Raw genomic sequence first — 18116 nt, forward strand, 5'->3', positions numbered from 1 at the left:
TTCTCCTGATTTATAACCGTATAGAGCGATTTGATGTCCAGGGTGCCTAATATATAGTTGTTTTTCCACTTGATTTTTTCCAGAAGCTCTAATGTGTGACCGGTATCTTTCAGATATGCTGGTATCAGCTGCATGCATTTCTGCAAATGGACATCCACATACCTAGATAGATTAGCTGTCAGGCTGTTAATTCCCAATATAATGGGCCTACCAGGGGGACTGGTTGTACTCTTGTGGAGTTTCAGGATATGATAGAAAATAGCCCCACTGGAATTTTTGTTCATAATATAAAAAAAATTCTTTTTTATTTATAATGCCCATAGATTTGCCTCTCTGAGCCAAGACATTTAGTTTGCTGATGAAATGAATAGTAGGATCATTGCTTAATTTTTTATATGTGACCTGATCTCCTAAAAGTCTAATGGATTCCTGATGATACATGGTATGACTAAGTATCACGATACCCCCGCCTTTGTCTGCGGGTCGCACGACAATGTTATTATTTGACTGTAGGTCCTATATTGCCTTCCTTTCTTGTGGATTTATATTATGCGGCACATACTTAGAATTCCTTTGATTGAGTTTCCTAATGTATTTCGATACCAGCGCATCAAAAGTATGAAAAGCATTTGAATATTCCTGGATCGGATTAAACATGGACGGATTAGCTAAGGAAGTGTGAACAAATTTAGATACGTCATTGTGGTTATAATTGGTGGATATTCGCTCTCTTTTCATAAAATAATTTTTAAGAGCTAGATTCCTTAGGTATTTTTTCATACTGATATATAAATTAAACGGCTTGGCTTGCTTGGTTGGTGCGAATTTAAGTCCTTTTTGTAGGAGGGAGATTTCATTTGCTGATAATTTGTGGGGGCTAAGATTGTATATTCGTTGTGGGAGGTTATTTGAGTTACTTATTATTTTCTTTTTGGAGAGTTGGCCCCCCCGTTTACCTCTTTTTGTTTTTGTTTTGTGGGTCTGACCCGAAAAAATCCCGAGTGATATGTTGTTGAACTCCCATTCCCCTGTTTTTTTTCGGTGCTAGACTAGTTCCCCTGTTGGGGTTTATTTTCATAGTATTAAAATTATGATTTCTACTTTCCCTACTGGGTATGACCTGTTGAATATTGCGCAATTTCACACCTCCACCTTTGCTTGTCTTAGGGATACCTTCCCTATTCTTATTTAATTGACCTGATTTGTTATTCATAATGCTGCTTTGGTGTGACTCCTTCCCTACCAGATTGAAGACTGGCGCTTCAGAGTCTTCCATATTCAATGTTAGAGGCAAATATCTATTGTTAGAGCAAGCAGGGTTACTAGTTGGGTTAGCGTGCTTAATTTGTGAATGTAGAGACCCATGGGTTATGGTATTCGAACCTGCTGGTGTTTCAATTAGGGTGTTCGTTGTTTGATTTGGAGAGTAGTCCTTCATTAGGGTATCTCTCCTACAAGATGAGAGTGTATTGCGTAGAATTGGAATTGGCGTAAATGGAAAATTCCATTGAGATATCATTGATACTGGGTGTTATATTATATTCATCCAGGGTTATAAACTGGTCCCCTTTGGCTTGTGTGTTGCTGGGTAATGCTATTGTTGGGTTATTTGGAGTCGAGGATTCTGAAAGCACTCCTTTGGGTAGATTGTCTCTATAGAATTTTCTCATTTTTTTGTTAATAATGTATTTTTCCTTCTCCCTTAGTCTCTGTAAAATATTGTCGGCAAGATTTTGATTCTCCTGTGTAAGTTTACATGCTTTGAGCTCCTCAAAGGTTTTTATTATTTGTTGGCTTGTATTATCTAGGTTTGACATACGTTTATCAAGTATACTAGAGATTAATCACTCCCCATCCCCCTCCCCTTCTCAGCCTAGGGCCTGCAATAAGTGTGGAGTCTAGCCACATATATTTTAAACACAATTTTATATTCTTATTTGATTTTTATTTATAATAAAGTTACAGTTTTTAGGCAGCACACATGGATATTTTATCTAAGTTATATAAATTCCTTTTGGTCATATTACAATAGTTTTAAGATATGGATATACACTGTGTTCCAAATTATTATGCAAATAATATTTTCTCATATTTTCTCTAAATTACCTAATACCTGAATGCAGTCATTGTTATTTTCCAGTCATCTACTATTCTAGTATAATTGCAATGTTTTGGAACAAACTGCCTGTGAAAACAGTGTATTTTTAAAAAAATAAACACTCAAAATGCATGTTCCAAATTATTATGCACAGCAGTTTTCAACCTTTTTTTAATTATTTTGAACAAAAAAATGGTCAATTGTGAAGTTATAAGCATTATCAGCTTATTACAAAATGAAATCAAACAGTTTTCAAGTTAAAACTTTATTCTAGGTGATGTTACATTTGCACGTAGGACCCCTTGTTCAAAAGAAGTTTCTGAATTCTCTCCTCCATTGAATTTGTCAGCTTTTGGATGGTTTCTGCTTCAATTGTTTTGCATGTGGACAGAATACCCTCCCAGAGCTGTTGCTTAGATGTGAACTGCCTCCCGCCATCATAGACACTCCTTTTGATGATGCTCCAGAGGTTCTCAATGGGGTTGAGGTCGGGGAAGATGGTGGCCACACCATAAGTTTGTCCTATTTTATGCCCATAGCACCCAGAGATGCAGATGTGTTTTTTGCAGCATGAGACGGTGCATTATCATGCATGAAAATTATCTTGCTGCGGAAAGCACGGTTCTTCCTCTTGAACCATGGCAGGAAGTATTGTTTTAGAAACTCCACATAGATGATGGAGTTCATCTTTACCCCTTCAGGGATCATAAAGGGGCCAACAATCTCTCTCCCCATGATTCCAGCCCAAAACATTACTCCACCTCCTCCTTGTTGGCACCTTAGCCGTGTTTTCATGGGGTGTCCATCAACCAGCCATCCTCCACTCCATCCATCTGGACCATCGAGCGTTGCACGGCACTCATCGGTGAACAAAACAGTTTGGAAGTCAGTCTTCATGTATCGTTTGGCCCACTGGAGCCGTTTCTGCTTGTGTGCAGTGGATAGAGGTGGTCGACAGGATGGCTTCGCACATCTGAAGGACCCTGCATCTTGTTGTTCTGGGGACGTTGGAGGCACCAGCAGCTTCAAAAACGTGTCTGCTGCTATGACAAGGCATTTTTGCAGCTGCTCTTTTAACCTTACGCAATTGCCTGTTGGAAAGAGTCCTCAATTTTTCCGTATCAGCACGCACACGTGTGTGCTGGGAATCAGCTACATACTTCTTGATTGTGCGATGATCACGATGAAGTGTCTTGGTAATGTTGATTGTAGTCATGCCTTGACCTAAATACTCCACAATTTGTTGCTTCTCAGCAGCCCACACATCCTTTTTCTTTCCTATTTTGGCAAAAAATGTAGGCTGCTTAATAATGTGTGTGATGTAGTGACCCCTGTAACAGGTAGGGGGCGCTGCATGGTCTCCCCGGTGTGTGCACGGAGTCGTATTGAGGCCGTGAGAATCGACCTGCAGTGATGTCAGGATCACGTGACCAGCCCAGGTGATCCATTACTGTGGGTGTGCTTACGGGTACATAATGTGGCCAGGGTGTGGGTCACATGGTCTTCTGTGTGGTTCCAGTGTTGGATCTGAATGGTCCAAGTGCAAGGTCCTGGAAGCCTGTGTAGGAAGACCTGGGAGGAGGCTTCCTGGAAAGCACATGGCTTGGACCTGGCAGCCTGTGGTTTTGGACTAAGTCCTGAATAGCACCCAGACAGGCCACATGCCTCTGTGTTGAACGGTCCCAGGTGGGATGGACGTTCTGAAGAACACAGTGTGATCATGGTCCTGGAAGTCTGTGTTAGAAGCTCCTGCGAGTGGAGTCTTCTTGGAGCCCTGAGAGACTGTGGACCTGGATGATCGGTGTTGGGAAAGCTACCGGCCTTCGGAGGCTCTGGACTAACTGATGTGTGCCGGCCAGGCAAGTTGGTGAACCCCGTTAGGCAGTTTCCCCAGGAGAGCGGACTGACAAGGAGTCAGCAGTTGGAGCAGGAGCTCCCATAAGGTATCATTGACTGATGGTGCTTGTTATGTTCTATGAACTGTGTGGTAACCCACCGCAGCTGGTCAGGAGAGGACCAGCATGTTTAGTTGCTGCAGACTAAGGATATGAAACTTGTTGTGATGTCCTGGTACAGTGTGTAAATGGACTGTTCGTGAAGTGGTTTATGATACCTTAATAAACCATATAGACTGTTTTGTTTTAAAAACCCATGCCCGTGTGCTGAATGTTGCAGCAAAGCGAGTGTCCCCCAATACACTCAGTAGGAATAGTCTTACATGTGGAACAGCCTTCTTAAGTAGTCTTGCCTTTATTTGGACACACCTGCCAAACTAATTTGCACAGGTATCTGCAATTGCTTTCAGTGATATAAAGAGCCCTGACACACATCACCATCAATGAGTTTAAATGACAAACAAAAAAATTCTAACCTCATCACTCCTAAACTCTTTGTGCATAATAATTTGGAACACAGTGTAGTTTTTAGGTTTCTCAAGATGTTTTCATTCTATAAATAAATTCTAGAAATAAGGTACACTTGAAATGGAGATCTCTTGGTGAAATGCATTTATTGAAAGGCCAATAATTCCCTATGAAAGGAATGGTGGATGACACAAAAATGTTTGTGGGCGGTAGCTGCTAGCGAATACAAAGACAGTGTAGGACACACAGCGGGGTGCATGCAGAGTGCCTATATATGGAGCAAAGAACATGGGGCAGTAACCCTGATGAAGGAGTGCGTTACACTTTGAAACGCATTGGTTCGTTTTTGCCTCTGAGGCTCCATAGGCCAGTGACATCACACGCTGCTTGTCAGTGTCGGCCATTTTTCTTTCTGTGTAACCAGGGACGCCACCGGCCGGGACATCTCTGGCTCTGCACGGAGTAGCGGCACCTCTCTGCCTGCAGCGGCTAGCACCGGAAGGTGCGCGCTCACCCCCTAGACCACATCGAACACAAATTAATAACATCCTCCTGCCTTTAGCGAGCACCGGCGAGTGCAGGTTCACTACCTTTACCACCTAGAATTAGAACAGCTCCGCAGCAACTCACTAAGCGCCCTCTGCAAACTTCATTTTCCATAAGAGTGAACCTGCCTGCTTATCCCTCAACATAGAGAATCACAATTTGGGATCCAAAAGGTATGTAAACCTGGTAATGTGCAATATGTATATTTGTATATCTAAATCAAAGCACATTTAGGCGTATTTTAAGGAGTGATTGGTTATTACACTACCCATAGGGAAAACTGTACAGCACACACTGATATTGTGCACAAAATAGCATTTGTGGCTATTTATGATAGTTTATTAGGGTAGCAGTTATTTTTTCAGGCACTTGTAGCACGGTATTTCATATTATTTATCCGGCTTTGTAGGTCAGTGTTAGTAGTTTAAACTGGATTCGCTGTGAAATTTGGAACAAGTGAAGGGATTTGCAAAGAGGGGAAGCAGGAGTGTAGTGAGGAGAGAGATTAATTAATCAGGCATCAGAGTTAAGGATGGACTGGAGGGGTGCGAGAGTGTTTGAAGGTAGGCTACAGAGGAGGATGTTGCAGTAGTCGAGGCGGGAGATGATTAGGGCATGCACAAGCATTTTGGTACAGTGAGGGTTGAGGAAAGGACGGATTCTGTAAATATTTTTGTGGTAGCGAGAGTTTGGATGTGCAGTTTGAAGGACAGGGCAGAGTCAAGGGTTACTCCGAGGCAGCGAATAACCAGGACAGGGGAGAGTGAGAATTAATTTATTGTGATAGATAGATCAAGTAGGGAAGGTATGCGAGATGGAGGAAAGATAATTAATTCAGATTTGTCCACGTTGAGTTTGAGGAAGCGAGAGGAGAAGAAGGAGGATATGGCTGATAGACACTCTGGGATTATGGAGAGGAGAGAGGTGACATCTGGGCCAGAGAGGTAGATCTGAGTGTCATCGGCATATAGATGGTACTGGAAGACATTGGACTTTATGAGTTGTCCCAGGTCAAGGGTATAGATTGAGAAGAGTAAGGGTCCTAGGACAGAGCCTTGAGGGACACCAACAGAGAGGGGGCAAGATGAAGAGGTATTATGGGAGTAGGAAATGCTAAATATGCAGTTGGTAAGGTATGAGGAGATCCAGGATAGGGCAAGGTCTTTGACGCCAAAGGAAGAGAGGATCTGGACATAGCGCTCGGGTTAAGGGATGGCTTTTTGAGGATAGATGTGATTGTGGCATGTCTGAAAGCAGAGAAGTTACCAGAAGTTAGTGATAGGTTGAAGAGATGCGTTAGGGTTGGGATTAGTGTAGTGGTGAGGTTGGGGAGGAGGTAGAATGGGATGGGGTCAAGCGCACAGGTGGTGAGGTGTGATTTGGTGAGAAGATGAGCAAGTGATTTCAGTGATTTTGGAGAGGGAAGTTATGGGGTTAGGGCATTGGTCTGGCATATACAGGTGGTTGGACAACAAAGACTTGCCTTGTTTGGTCTATATTATTTTTGAAGTATGTGGCAAAGTCCTTGACAGAGATTAGGGAAGTCGGAGGGGGCAGTGGTTTGTGGAAGAGGGAGTTAAAAGTGATGAACAACTGTTTGGGGTTCTGGGATAAGGAAGATACAAGGGATGTAAAGTAGGCCTGTTTAGCATATTTGTGTTATAAGAATGGTGGAGATGGAAGGATTAGAGCTTATCCTAGATGTGACTTCTCCATCTGTCTGTGACTTTTACAATATTTGTTTCAGGGTGAAGATCTGACCCATATTAATACTACAGAGCAATATGTGAGGAGTGATGAGGGGTGTAAAGAGGAGATTCCTACATATGACTACCCAGGTGAGTAATAACCGCTAAATGCAGAGAAGTCACAGATTCACCATTTTGCTTCCCGACTACAACATTCTACTCCACCAGAAACTGTTCAAATGCCTTTGGGGATTGAAAGCCCTTTTCTATAGAACTTACCACCTAGAAGATCCACCTACCCTCTGGGATTACAAGACTCTGAACGTTAACTGCCCAGATCTGTAAACTAAATGACAGCATATGCAGAATGTGCTGACAAGTCAGAAAATCACTTGAAGAAAAGTATTTTGATGGGTTTGTAAGTGAAAGCAGAAGGGTAATGATGCTGTTGCCTTCCTATATCCCTGCTATCTTATTGGATGAATCTACCTTCTCCCCTTTCTGTGATGCTGAATGTGCTCATATGGTCCCTACAAGCCGAGGTTCAGTCTTTCTGATCAAACTTCACTTTTATGATCGACAACATTAAATGTGCAGTCAGGGCCAAGTGTGAATTTCTGTGCAATAACAACAGAGTTTCCCTTTATCCTGACTTTTCAGTTTGTATTAAAACTAACTAATTTAGAGGAGGATTGTGATAAACTACATAAAAACATTACACCTGTGCCATGATATATCTCTAAGCTGTGTGTGGCTGATGGCTGTAATATACATTAATTCACGCCTGCATGAGATATGTTGGCATGGCTCGAGCCCTGGTTCCACGTCATGATTTCTATTATGTTTTCCATCATAAGGTATTCAGATTACTGCACAAAACCCACTTACGGAAATGAGGAGTACTAATACTTTCTCTACTCTTTTGGTCAGGACTCACAGTAGCTTCAATAGTCCACCATAAATCAGTGCATCTCTGGTTTACTGTTAGAGTTCTCCCCTCATATTTATGTTGTTGTTGGGGATGTAACATAATTTTTTAGCTCTGTCTTTTTTTACCTGTTCATTCTGTATGATAGTTTGAGTGTGGTGGAATCGGCCTGCCTCACTTATGTGAGTCTGTAACACCCTGATAGTCTTAACAAAAAGCTCTCCATCGCCTCCTCCAAATGCCTAAGATCTAAATTTAAAGTGAACCTGTCAGCAGGATTGTGCACAGTAACCTGCTGACAGTGTTAGGTTAGTGCCGTTATACTGATTATATTGATACCTGGTGATGAAATCCGTCTTGTGGTTGTTGTTTAATCTTTATTTGTAGTTTTCAGTTAATGAGATTTTCGCACTCTGGGGTAGGGCTGTGATCCTTCAGTGACCTGCCCCCTATTTTACGTAATACATATAATAGTGTTGATATTATTGTTGATAATGCCTATAATATGGTGGCTATTGTGAGTCTTAGAAAAAAAAATTACATCCAGCAAAATGACATTGGCAGTGCCTGTCCAATAGCATCTATCTCTTACTTATAGATGCTACTGTGCACGTGCCACCACTGCCGATGACATTTTGCTGGAGGTAATTTTTTTCTAAGCCTCACAATAGCCACAATATTATAAGCATTATCAATAATAACATCAATGCTATTATATGCATTATGTAAAAATGGGGGGCAGGTCACTGAGGGATCAGCCAATACAGATGCATATATAAGCAGAGCACAACATAAAGCCCCGCCCACAGGCCGCCCACAGCCCCACCCCAAAGCATGAGAATCTCATTAACTGAAAACTACAAATACAGATTAAGCAACAACCACAAGACGGATTTCATCAACCAAGGTATCATTGTAATCAGTATATACAGTGTCTGTAGGTTACTGTGCACAATCCTGCTGACAGGTTCTCTTTAAGACATCTCAGCTCTGCACTATTATACACAGTTCTCTCTAAATGAGTAATATTTCTTCTTGGATCTCATCTGACAGAAAATATTGAACCTTTCGATAGTCGTTTAGATTGTGAAGTCACTGAAACCCATACGCTAATTACCCCAGAAAAGTTTCACCACTAGCTACTCATTTATTACTGATGAAGACTGTTGAGTTTGATAATTTTAGTAGATCTGTTATTGTCTATAGTCACAGATTTCCACTACAATAGTTAGTGTCCAAAATAGTCTGATTTAACCTCTTCACACAGCCAGTTTTGTGTTCCTAATCAGGCCCCATTTTTAAAATCTGATGTGTGTCACTTTATGTGGTGATAACTTTGCAATTATTCACAAAGCATAATAGGAAACAAATGGATCTTACAAATTATTTTCCAACTTTGCACAATACCCTATATAGGGTTGTACACTACTGTCCGGGCACATGGCAGTGTTCAGAAGGGAAGGAGCGCCATTTAGCTATTTGTTTGAATGCAGATCTTGCTGGAATAGTTTGCAGACACAATGTATTGGGAGCACTGTAAAGGTACCTTCACACATAACGATTTCGTTAACGATATCGTTGCAACTTCACGCTTTTGGTGACGTAGCAACGATCCCGCTTAACGATCTCATTATGTGTGACGGCGACCAACGATCAGGCCCCTGCTGGGAGATCGTTGGTCGTAGGGAATGATCAGGACCTTTTTTTGGTCGCTGATCACCCGCTGTCATCGCTGGATCGGCGTGTGTGACGCCGATCCAGCGATGTGTTCACTTGTAACCAGGGTAAATATCGGGTTACTAAGCGCAGGGCCGCGCTTAGTAACCCGATATTTACCCTGGTTACCATTGTAAAAGTTAAAAAAAAATTAGTACATACTCACATTCCGATGTCTGTCACGTCCCCCGCCATCAGCTTCCCTGCACTGACTGTCAGTGCCGGCCGTAAAGCAGAGCACAGCGGTGACGTCACCGCTGTGCTCTGCTTTACGGCCGGCGCTGACACAGTCAGTGCGGGAAGCTGACGGCGGGGGACATGACAGACATCGGAATGTGAGTATGTAGTGTTTTTTTTTTTTTTACTTTTACAATGGTAACCAGGGTAAATATCGGGTTACTAAGCGCGGCCCTGCACTTAGTAACCCGATGTTTACCCTGGTTACCCGGGGCATCGTTGAAGACAGTTTCAACGATGCCGAAGTCGTTCCCCTGATCGTTGGTCGCTGGAGAGAGCTGTCTGTGTGACAGCTCCCCACCGACCACACAACGACTTACCAACGATCACGGCCAGGTCGTATCGCTGATCGTGATCGTTGGTAAGTCGTTTAGTGTAACGGTACCTTAAGTGACCACCTGGCAGCTTAAAAGATGTCCACCATGAAAATGCTTGGCACTATCTTATCTGCTTCCCATATCAAGGATTGCCTTGCTCATCGCCCTTTAACACCCTTACATGGATCTGAACTTACATTGAGACCCCTATGCTTGGACCATGGTGTTACGTGCTATTATATGGTGTTATATGGCAAGAAGAATAGTCAGGTAGCTGGGTCAGAACCGGAAGGACAGAATACAGGATCACAAGACACAAGAGTAGTCAGTAAATGGGCCACGGTCGCAGCAGGAAACAAATACACAAGCTGAAAGATGAGCACTGAGGAGTGAACCAGAGGAGAACAGAGTTGTATCTGGCAGATTCCGGCAATGTGCCTTGAGCTTTAGTAGGGTGTGATACTTTCCAATTGGCTGAAGTATGGAGTAGATTACTCCAGCTGGACAGCAGGAACAGATCTCAGATGAGATTGGACACACCAAATGCAGAAGCCCTAATATAACTAAATTACAGAAAACCAGAATAGTCAAAAACCCCATAACGTGATTCCATTTTATGAATTAATTCGCTGAGGGTTATAATCTATAGGAGGAGTGAATATTTTGACTCCACAGCCACTTTCTGGAAATTAACACGTAGTGGATGTTGAAGAGTGAAAATTACACATTTGCCATTTTATTACCCAATACATAGTGCCCAGATTGTGCTCCAGGAGACACACACTATAAATTAAATGGTTTCTTCTCTGTAGTATTGCTAAATACAGGGATCCTAAATGTTGTTTGCGCACTGCAAGACTCAGAAGTGAGAGCAGATTTTGCTGGATTGGTTTATAGAAACCTTATCGCTTTTGAGCCACTAATAGTGCAGGAACCTCCATTGAAAGATGTTTTCCGTTGAAAGATGATGGACCTGAGTGGAGACTTGTCTTTTGTGAGATGAGAATTTGTATTATTTTCCCCTACATAACATTGATTGTTTTCTTTTTATTCAATATTTGGGAGGCAGAATGAACAAACAGTTGAACACCACGCACTACTGGTTCATCCAATAAGGTTTTCTATTAGACTGTGAACTGTCATTGTCTTTGTAAATAATTAAAGGTTTTTTTTACATAGCTTGCCATTTTTATGGACAGTTTAAGTAGAAATGTTATTAAAAAATAATTATTTTTTATCTTGGCAGATAAGAGGGACAGGAGATCAGTGGGACAGCTGACATCTTCAATTTTTAAATCTGATGATCTTGAGATCCTACAAGATACAACTGAAGTGATTGCTATCACTCCAGATATACCATCATCCATTCACAGCAAAGATCTGTCATCTGATCCTATGAAACAGGTCCCATCTTCTGATTCATTACCGACTACCAAGGAAAATCAAAGTCTCAAAAGAGGCATTAAAAAACAAACTGCTCCTAAAGCAAAGAAGTCATTTTCATGTTCAGAATGTGTGAAATGTTTTACCCAGAAATGTAATCTTGTTATACACCAAAGAACTCACACAGGGGAGAAGCCTTTTTCATGTTTAAAATGTGGGAAATGTTTTAAACAGAAATCAAAGCTTGCTACTCACCAGAAAATCCACACAGGAGCGAAACCTTTTTCATGTTCAGAATGTGAGAAATGTTTTGCACAGAAATCAAATTTTGTTATCCACCAGAGAACTCACACAGGGGCAAAACCTTTTTCATGTTCAGAATGTGAGAAATGTTTTGCACAGAAATCACATTTTGATAACCACCAGAGAACTCACACAGGGGAGAAGCCTTTTTCATGTTCAGAATGTGGGAAATGTTTTATCCAGAAATATAATCTTGTTATACACCAAAGATCTCACACAGGGGAGAAGCCTTTTTCATGTTTAAAATGTGGGAAATATTTTAAACAGAAATCAATGCTTGTTTCTCACCAGAGAATTCACACAGGAGCGAAACCTTTTTCGTGTTCAGAATGTGAGAAATGTTTTGCACAGAAATCAGATTTTGTTGCCCACCAGAGAACTCACACAGGGGAGAAGCCTTTTTCCTGTTCAGAATGTGGGAAATGTTTTAATTGGAAATCGGTTCTTGATAACCACCAGAGAACTCACACAGGGGAGAAGCCTTTTTCCTGTTCAGAATGTGGGAAATGTTTTAACCGGAAATCGGTTCTCGATAGACACCAGAGAACCCACACTGGGGAGAAACCTTTTTCCTGTTCAGAATGTGGGAAATGTTTTAGCCAGAAATCGGATCTTTATGGCCACCAGAGAACCCACACGGGGGAGAAGCCTTTTTCATGTTCAGAATGTGGGAAATGTTTTAAATGGAAAAAAAATCTTGATCGCCACCAGAGAACCCACACAGGGGACAAGCCTTTTTCTTGGTCATAATGTGGGAAATATTTTAACTGGAAAGTGCATCTTGTTAGACATTGGAGCAGTCACACAGAAGAGAAGCCTATTTCATTTTCTTAATGTGGTAAATATTTTACTTGGAAATCAACTGTTAATAAACATCAGAGATGTCACATAGGGTAGAAGCCATTTTTTATGTTCAGAATTTTGGAATCGTTGGTCTACAGAAATAATAGAGGTGAAAATATTGCTAAACCAGGCACATCAAATCCATAAACCAAAAGAAAAAACAAAGATCCCTAAAATATAACCTTTATTAATGACGGTTAAAAAGACTATATTGATTCAAAATAGATAAAAAAGTATTAAATGTACCTAATGAGACCCTACGTCAACCTATAATGAGTCCTGCCTGGCAGTGGAGGTAGGCACCCTACTGTAACACGGTTGGCGCCCCCACTCCTCGATGGCTCACCCTACAGTACCCTAAAAGGTGCCTACAATCAGGAAAATAACTGGTGAGCCCTAATACAAATTACTATAATGCCAACTGCCTGACAGTGGAGGTAGACACCCTAATTTACTGCGGTAGGTGCCCCCACTCAGCGACGGCTAACCCTAGGGTCCCTCCTATTCCCTATAATAGGAGAAAGACAAAAGATATTGTCCCACACACACCTCCGATACCCGTGAAAGAGAAAAGAAAATGAACAAAATGCAAAAATCAACCAAAAAAAATTATTATAAAAAACAAAAAATGAATAATCACAAATGTACTTATTCAAAATGGCAAAGGGGGCAAATACTAAGCACAATGTCCGGAGAACAATGCCCCTCTGAAGATAAGGTAGGGTCAGATAATTAAACCCACATACGGGTACACAGAGTGCTAAATGTTTTGTCCAAAAAAGGATAAAAAATGCAAGCACCAATGTGCATTAGATAATCAAATTAGTCAACCATAGAACATAATTATACACACTCCTCTATTTTGTTGAATAAAGTATAAACTTGTCTTGTTGTTTAATATACCAATGTTAAATGTAGGAGGCAAAAAAAGGGACTTTCAGTATGTGTCCTCAAGATTGCATATGATGTAATAATCCACGGTCTCTTAACCATGACAAGATATACAAAAAATATATACATGCACTTTCAGGTAGCAGGAACGGGACCCAAGAATACTAATCACTATCAGTATAGGAAGAATACCTCAGTATAGATATAATGAGGACCAGAGGACTCAATCATCCTATTACTGCAGATAAATCAAAAGAAAAAAATATTAAAGGACACAGTGTACTCATCTGTTTGTTGAGATCTCCCATGATATGGACCCGGCTGCTACCAAAAATCAAAGCGATTCCATGCAGATGCAGATGAATCTACACAGCATATATCATATTATCCCCAAACAATGCCCGACGCGTTTCCCCCCCATATAAGATATGACGGGGGTTCATCAGGGGTTAGGCAGCCACACACAAGATAAAGGAGCTGTTAGGGCATGAGCCACTCACCATGTACGCCTTTATACCAACAAGAGGAAATGACGTCACCGAGGCGCTTGGAATATACGGCGCCTAAATCTAGCGCCAGCTACTAGAAAATGAAGAAGCGGCTCCATATGGCCACAAAAAAATGGCCGAATCAACCGCGCATGCGCATTGATGCAGAGCTACTGAAAAATGAAGACGCAGCTAAATAGATACATGCAAATGGCCAGCAAGAATAAGAAAAATATATAAATTAGCGCGGCGTCCTAGCATAAGGCCGTACTAGGCACTGCGGTACAAAACATAAACGGTAAGTGGCAATTCGGACAAAAAAGAAGAATTAATAAAGTCTAAAATGATCAACAAAATACTAAAGAGTCAGAATGTCAGACCCTAATTACACATCATATAGATATATACAGCCATTATGTTCAAATGCGGGATAACCACCATAGAAAGCTAGATAAAACTAGCAAAGGATAACTGTTCATTTAGGCCTATAGGACTCATAGATTTAAGTAAATAAATCCACCTAGACTCGCGCTGCAGTATTCTCCTATCCACATCCCCAAGTCTAGCCGAGGGAGTAATTACCTCAATGACCCTAAACGATAAGGACCCAATATCACCTCCATGCTCAGTATTAACGTGTCGTGCTACTGGTGTATCTCTGCCGTGTCTAATATCCCCAAGGTGTTCGCTGATGCGGACACGAAGTTCACGTTTTGTTTTCCCAATATAATCCCTGGGGCAAGAACACGTGCAGAGATACACCAGGCCCACAGTTTTACAGTTAGCAAACTGTCTGTTAGAGAATATTCTGCCTGTGGCAGAACTACTGAAGGTTCTGGACACATCAATGTACCTACAAAAGGAACAATGTCCACATTTAAAGGTACCGGTAGACCTATTAGCAAGCCACGTATTCTGTTTCTTTGGAGGGACAAAATGACTATGCACAATGCTGTCCTTAATGGATTTCCCCCTCCTGTATGTGATGGACGGATGTGAAGACACAAAGTTGCCCGTGACAGGGTCCGATTTAAGTATCTGCCAATGTCGTTTAAAGATCTCATAAACCCTACTAGACTGGTCATCGAAAGTCCCAATTAGCCGTGTGATGGTTGATCCATCATTTTTAGTCTGTGGTATCAGTAGTGATGTTCTATTGGACCTACGTGCTGCAAGATAGGTGGAATCTATCACATCATGTGGATAGCCCCAATCCCTGAAACGGTTCTTAAGTTCAAGTGACTTACATTCAAAGTAATTCAGGGAAGAACAGTTCCTGCGAAGCCGCAGGAACTGACCCTTAGGGATACCTCTCTTTAGCGGAAAGGGGTGGTGGCTCTCCCATCTCAATAAGCTATTAGTAGCTGTTGGTTTACGAAAAATAGTTGTACCGAGAGAGCCATCCACTTGTCTACAAATCTGAACATCGAGGAAGTTGATGCTCTGTCCCCCGATCTCATATGTAAAAAATAGACCCTCAATAGTAGTGTTAAGATATTTTACAAAATCAGTAAAGGAACAGGCATCACCCCTCCATAGGACCAGAATATCATCAATAAATCGGCCCCAGAAAATAATCCTGGGGCTCCATGTGTCATCCTCGTCCCTAAAAATGAAGGTGTCCTCCCACCAGCCCAGGAGCAAATTAGCATACGTGGGGGCACAAGGGCTCCCCATCGCTGTGCCCCTGAGCTGGTGGTAATACTTCCCTCCAAAAAGAAAGTAATTCCGCTGCAGGACAAAATCTAGGAGTTCAAGTAGAAATGTATTGTGACGTCTACAATGAACCCCTCTACTACTGAGGAAGTGTCCAATAGCTCTAAGTCCATCCTTATGTCGAATACTACTGTATAGTGCCTCCACATCAATGGAGGCAATGATGGTATCAGGCTCAACTAGGACCCCCTCTAATTTAGTCAACAGATCACTGGTGTCCCTGATATATGAAGGGAGGGCTGTGACAAAAGATCTTAATAGTCTATCAAGGTAAATGCTCGAATTTTGAGATAAGGCATCAACTGTTGTGATTTTGCTTTTTGCTCCCTCTAGTGGTCATTAGTGATTTGACTCTGGAGCGTCTGTCTTTTCTTATTTCCTCACCTGGGCCGTTAGTTCAGGGGCGTTGCTATTTAAGCTCCGTGGACCTTCAGTTCAATGCCTGGCATCGTTGAAATCAGAGCTAATCTGTTGTGCTCTTGTCCTTTGATCCTGGTTCCTGTATTTCAAGCTAAGTCTGCTTCTTTGCTTTTTGCTTTGGTTTTGTTTTGTATTTTTGTCCAGCTTGTTCCAATCTGTATCCTGACCTTTGCTGGAAGCTCTAGGGGGCTGGTGTTCTCCCCCCGGACCGTTAGACGGTTCGGGGGTTCTTGAATCTCCAGCGTGGATTTTTATAGGGTTTTTGTTGACCAGATAAGTTATCTTGCTTTATTCTGCTATTAGTAAGCTGGCCTCTCTTTGCTGAACCTGGTTCATTTCTGTGTTTGTCATTTCCTCTTACCTCAACGTTATTATTTGTGGGGGGCTTGTATCTTGCTTTGGGGTCCCTTTCTCTGGAGGCAAGAGAGGTCTTTGTTTTCTTCTCCTAGGGGTAGTTAGATTCTCCGGCTGGCGCGAGTCATCTAGCGATCTCCGTAGGCATGATCCCCGGCTACTTCTAGTGTTGGCGTTAGGAGTAGCTATTTGGTCAACCCAGTTACCACAGCCCTATGAGCTGGATTTTTGTATCTCGCAGACTTACACGTTCCTCTGAGACCCTGTCCACTGGGGTCATAACAGTATGCCAGGCCAGTATTAAATGTTTAATGCATTGCAGAAGTGGGATTATAAGAAAGAAAATTTTGAGTTTTTTTTTTCCCTCTCTCATTTTTTTTTTTTTTTTTTTTTTTTTCTTTTCCCCTTTACCTCAGAGTGGCTTAAGCTTGCTGCAGACATGAATGTCCAGACCTTGATTACAAGTGTGGACCAGCTTGCCGCTCGTGTGCAGGGTATACAAGATTATGTTACCAGAAATCCTAGGTCTGAACCCAAGATTCCGATTCCTGAACTGTTTTCAGGAGACCGATTTAAGTTTAGGAATTTCAGGAATAATTGTAAATTGTTTTTGTCCCTGAAACCTTGTTCGTCTGGAGACTCTGCTCAACAAGTAAAAATTGTTATTTCATTCTTACGGGGTGACCCTCAAGATTGGGCTTTTTCGTTGGCGCCAGGAGATCCGGCATTGGCCGATATTGATGCGTTTTTTCTAGCGCTCGGTTTACTTTATGAGGAACCCAATCTTGAGATTCAGGCAGAGAAAGCCTTGCTGGCTATGTCTCAGGGCCAGGACGAGGCTGAGGTGTATTGCCAAAAATTTCGGAAATGGTCCGTGCTGACACATTGGAACGAGTGTGCACTGGCTGCTAATTTTAGAAATGGCCTTTCTGAGGCCATTAAGAATGTTATGGTGGGTTTTCCCATTCCCACAGGTCTGAATGATACCATGTCCCTGGCTATTCAAATTGACCGGCGGTTGCGGGAGCGCAAAACCGCAAATTCCCTCATGTTGTTGTCTGAACAGACACCTGATGTGATGCAATGTGATAGAAAAACCGCAAATTCCCTCATGGTGTTGTCTGAACGGACACCTGATTTGATGCAATGTGATAGAATCCTGACTAGAAATGAGAGGAAAATTCATAGACGCCGGAATGGCTTGTGCTACTACTGTGGTGATTCTACACATGTTATCTCAGCATGCTCTAAACGTATATCTAAGGTTGTTAGTCCTGTCACCGTTGGTAATTTGCATCCTAAGTTTATTCTGTCTGTAACTTTGATTTGCTCATTGTCATCTTATCCTGTCATGGCGTTTGTAGATTCAGGTGCTGCCCTGAGTCTTATGGATCCATTATAAGTTCATGTTAAAAACATACAACTCTGCCCTTCACCTCTCCAAACAAACCTATTTCAACACCCTCATCACCTCGCTGTCCAATAACCCTAAACGTCTCTTTGACACTTTCCGGTCCCTACTCAACCCAAGAGAGCAGGCCCCAACCACAGATCTCCGCGCTGACGATCTGGCCAATTACTTCAAAGAAAAAATTGACCACATTCGACAGGAAATCATTTCCCAATCTCTTCATACCAAGCACTGTCCTCCCTCCCCCACTGCATCTAGTTCACTCTCTGACTTTGAACCAGTTACAGAAGAAGAAGTAAGCAGGCTCCTTGCATCTTCTCGCCCGACCACTTGCACCAGCGACCCCATTCCGTCGCATCTCCTCCAGTCCCTTTCCCCGGCTGTCACCTCTCACCTAACAAAAATATTCAACCT

General features: G+C 42.0%; 1 protein-coding gene across 1 annotated transcript in view; it reads left to right on the forward strand.

Moving 5' to 3' along the window:
• LOC143766385 (uncharacterized) overlaps positions 1 to 12562 on the forward strand; it is a 71126-nt gene extending 58564 nt beyond the window's left edge. Inside the window, exons 6-7 of the mRNA XM_077254034.1 lie at positions 6755 to 6845; positions 11140 to 12562. Coding sequence (XP_077110149.1) covers positions 6755 to 6845; positions 11140 to 12329 — 1281 coding nt within the window. The 3' untranslated portion in view covers positions 12330 to 12562. The remainder of the gene's footprint in view (positions 1 to 6754; positions 6846 to 11139) is intronic.
• Positions 12563 to 18116: the final 5554 nt, after the last annotated feature.

Source organism: Ranitomeya variabilis, chromosome 4, assembly GCF_051348905.1.
Source record: "Ranitomeya variabilis isolate aRanVar5 chromosome 4, aRanVar5.hap1, whole genome shotgun sequence".
NCBI classification, from domain to species: domain Eukaryota; kingdom Metazoa; phylum Chordata; class Amphibia; order Anura; family Dendrobatidae; genus Ranitomeya; species Ranitomeya variabilis.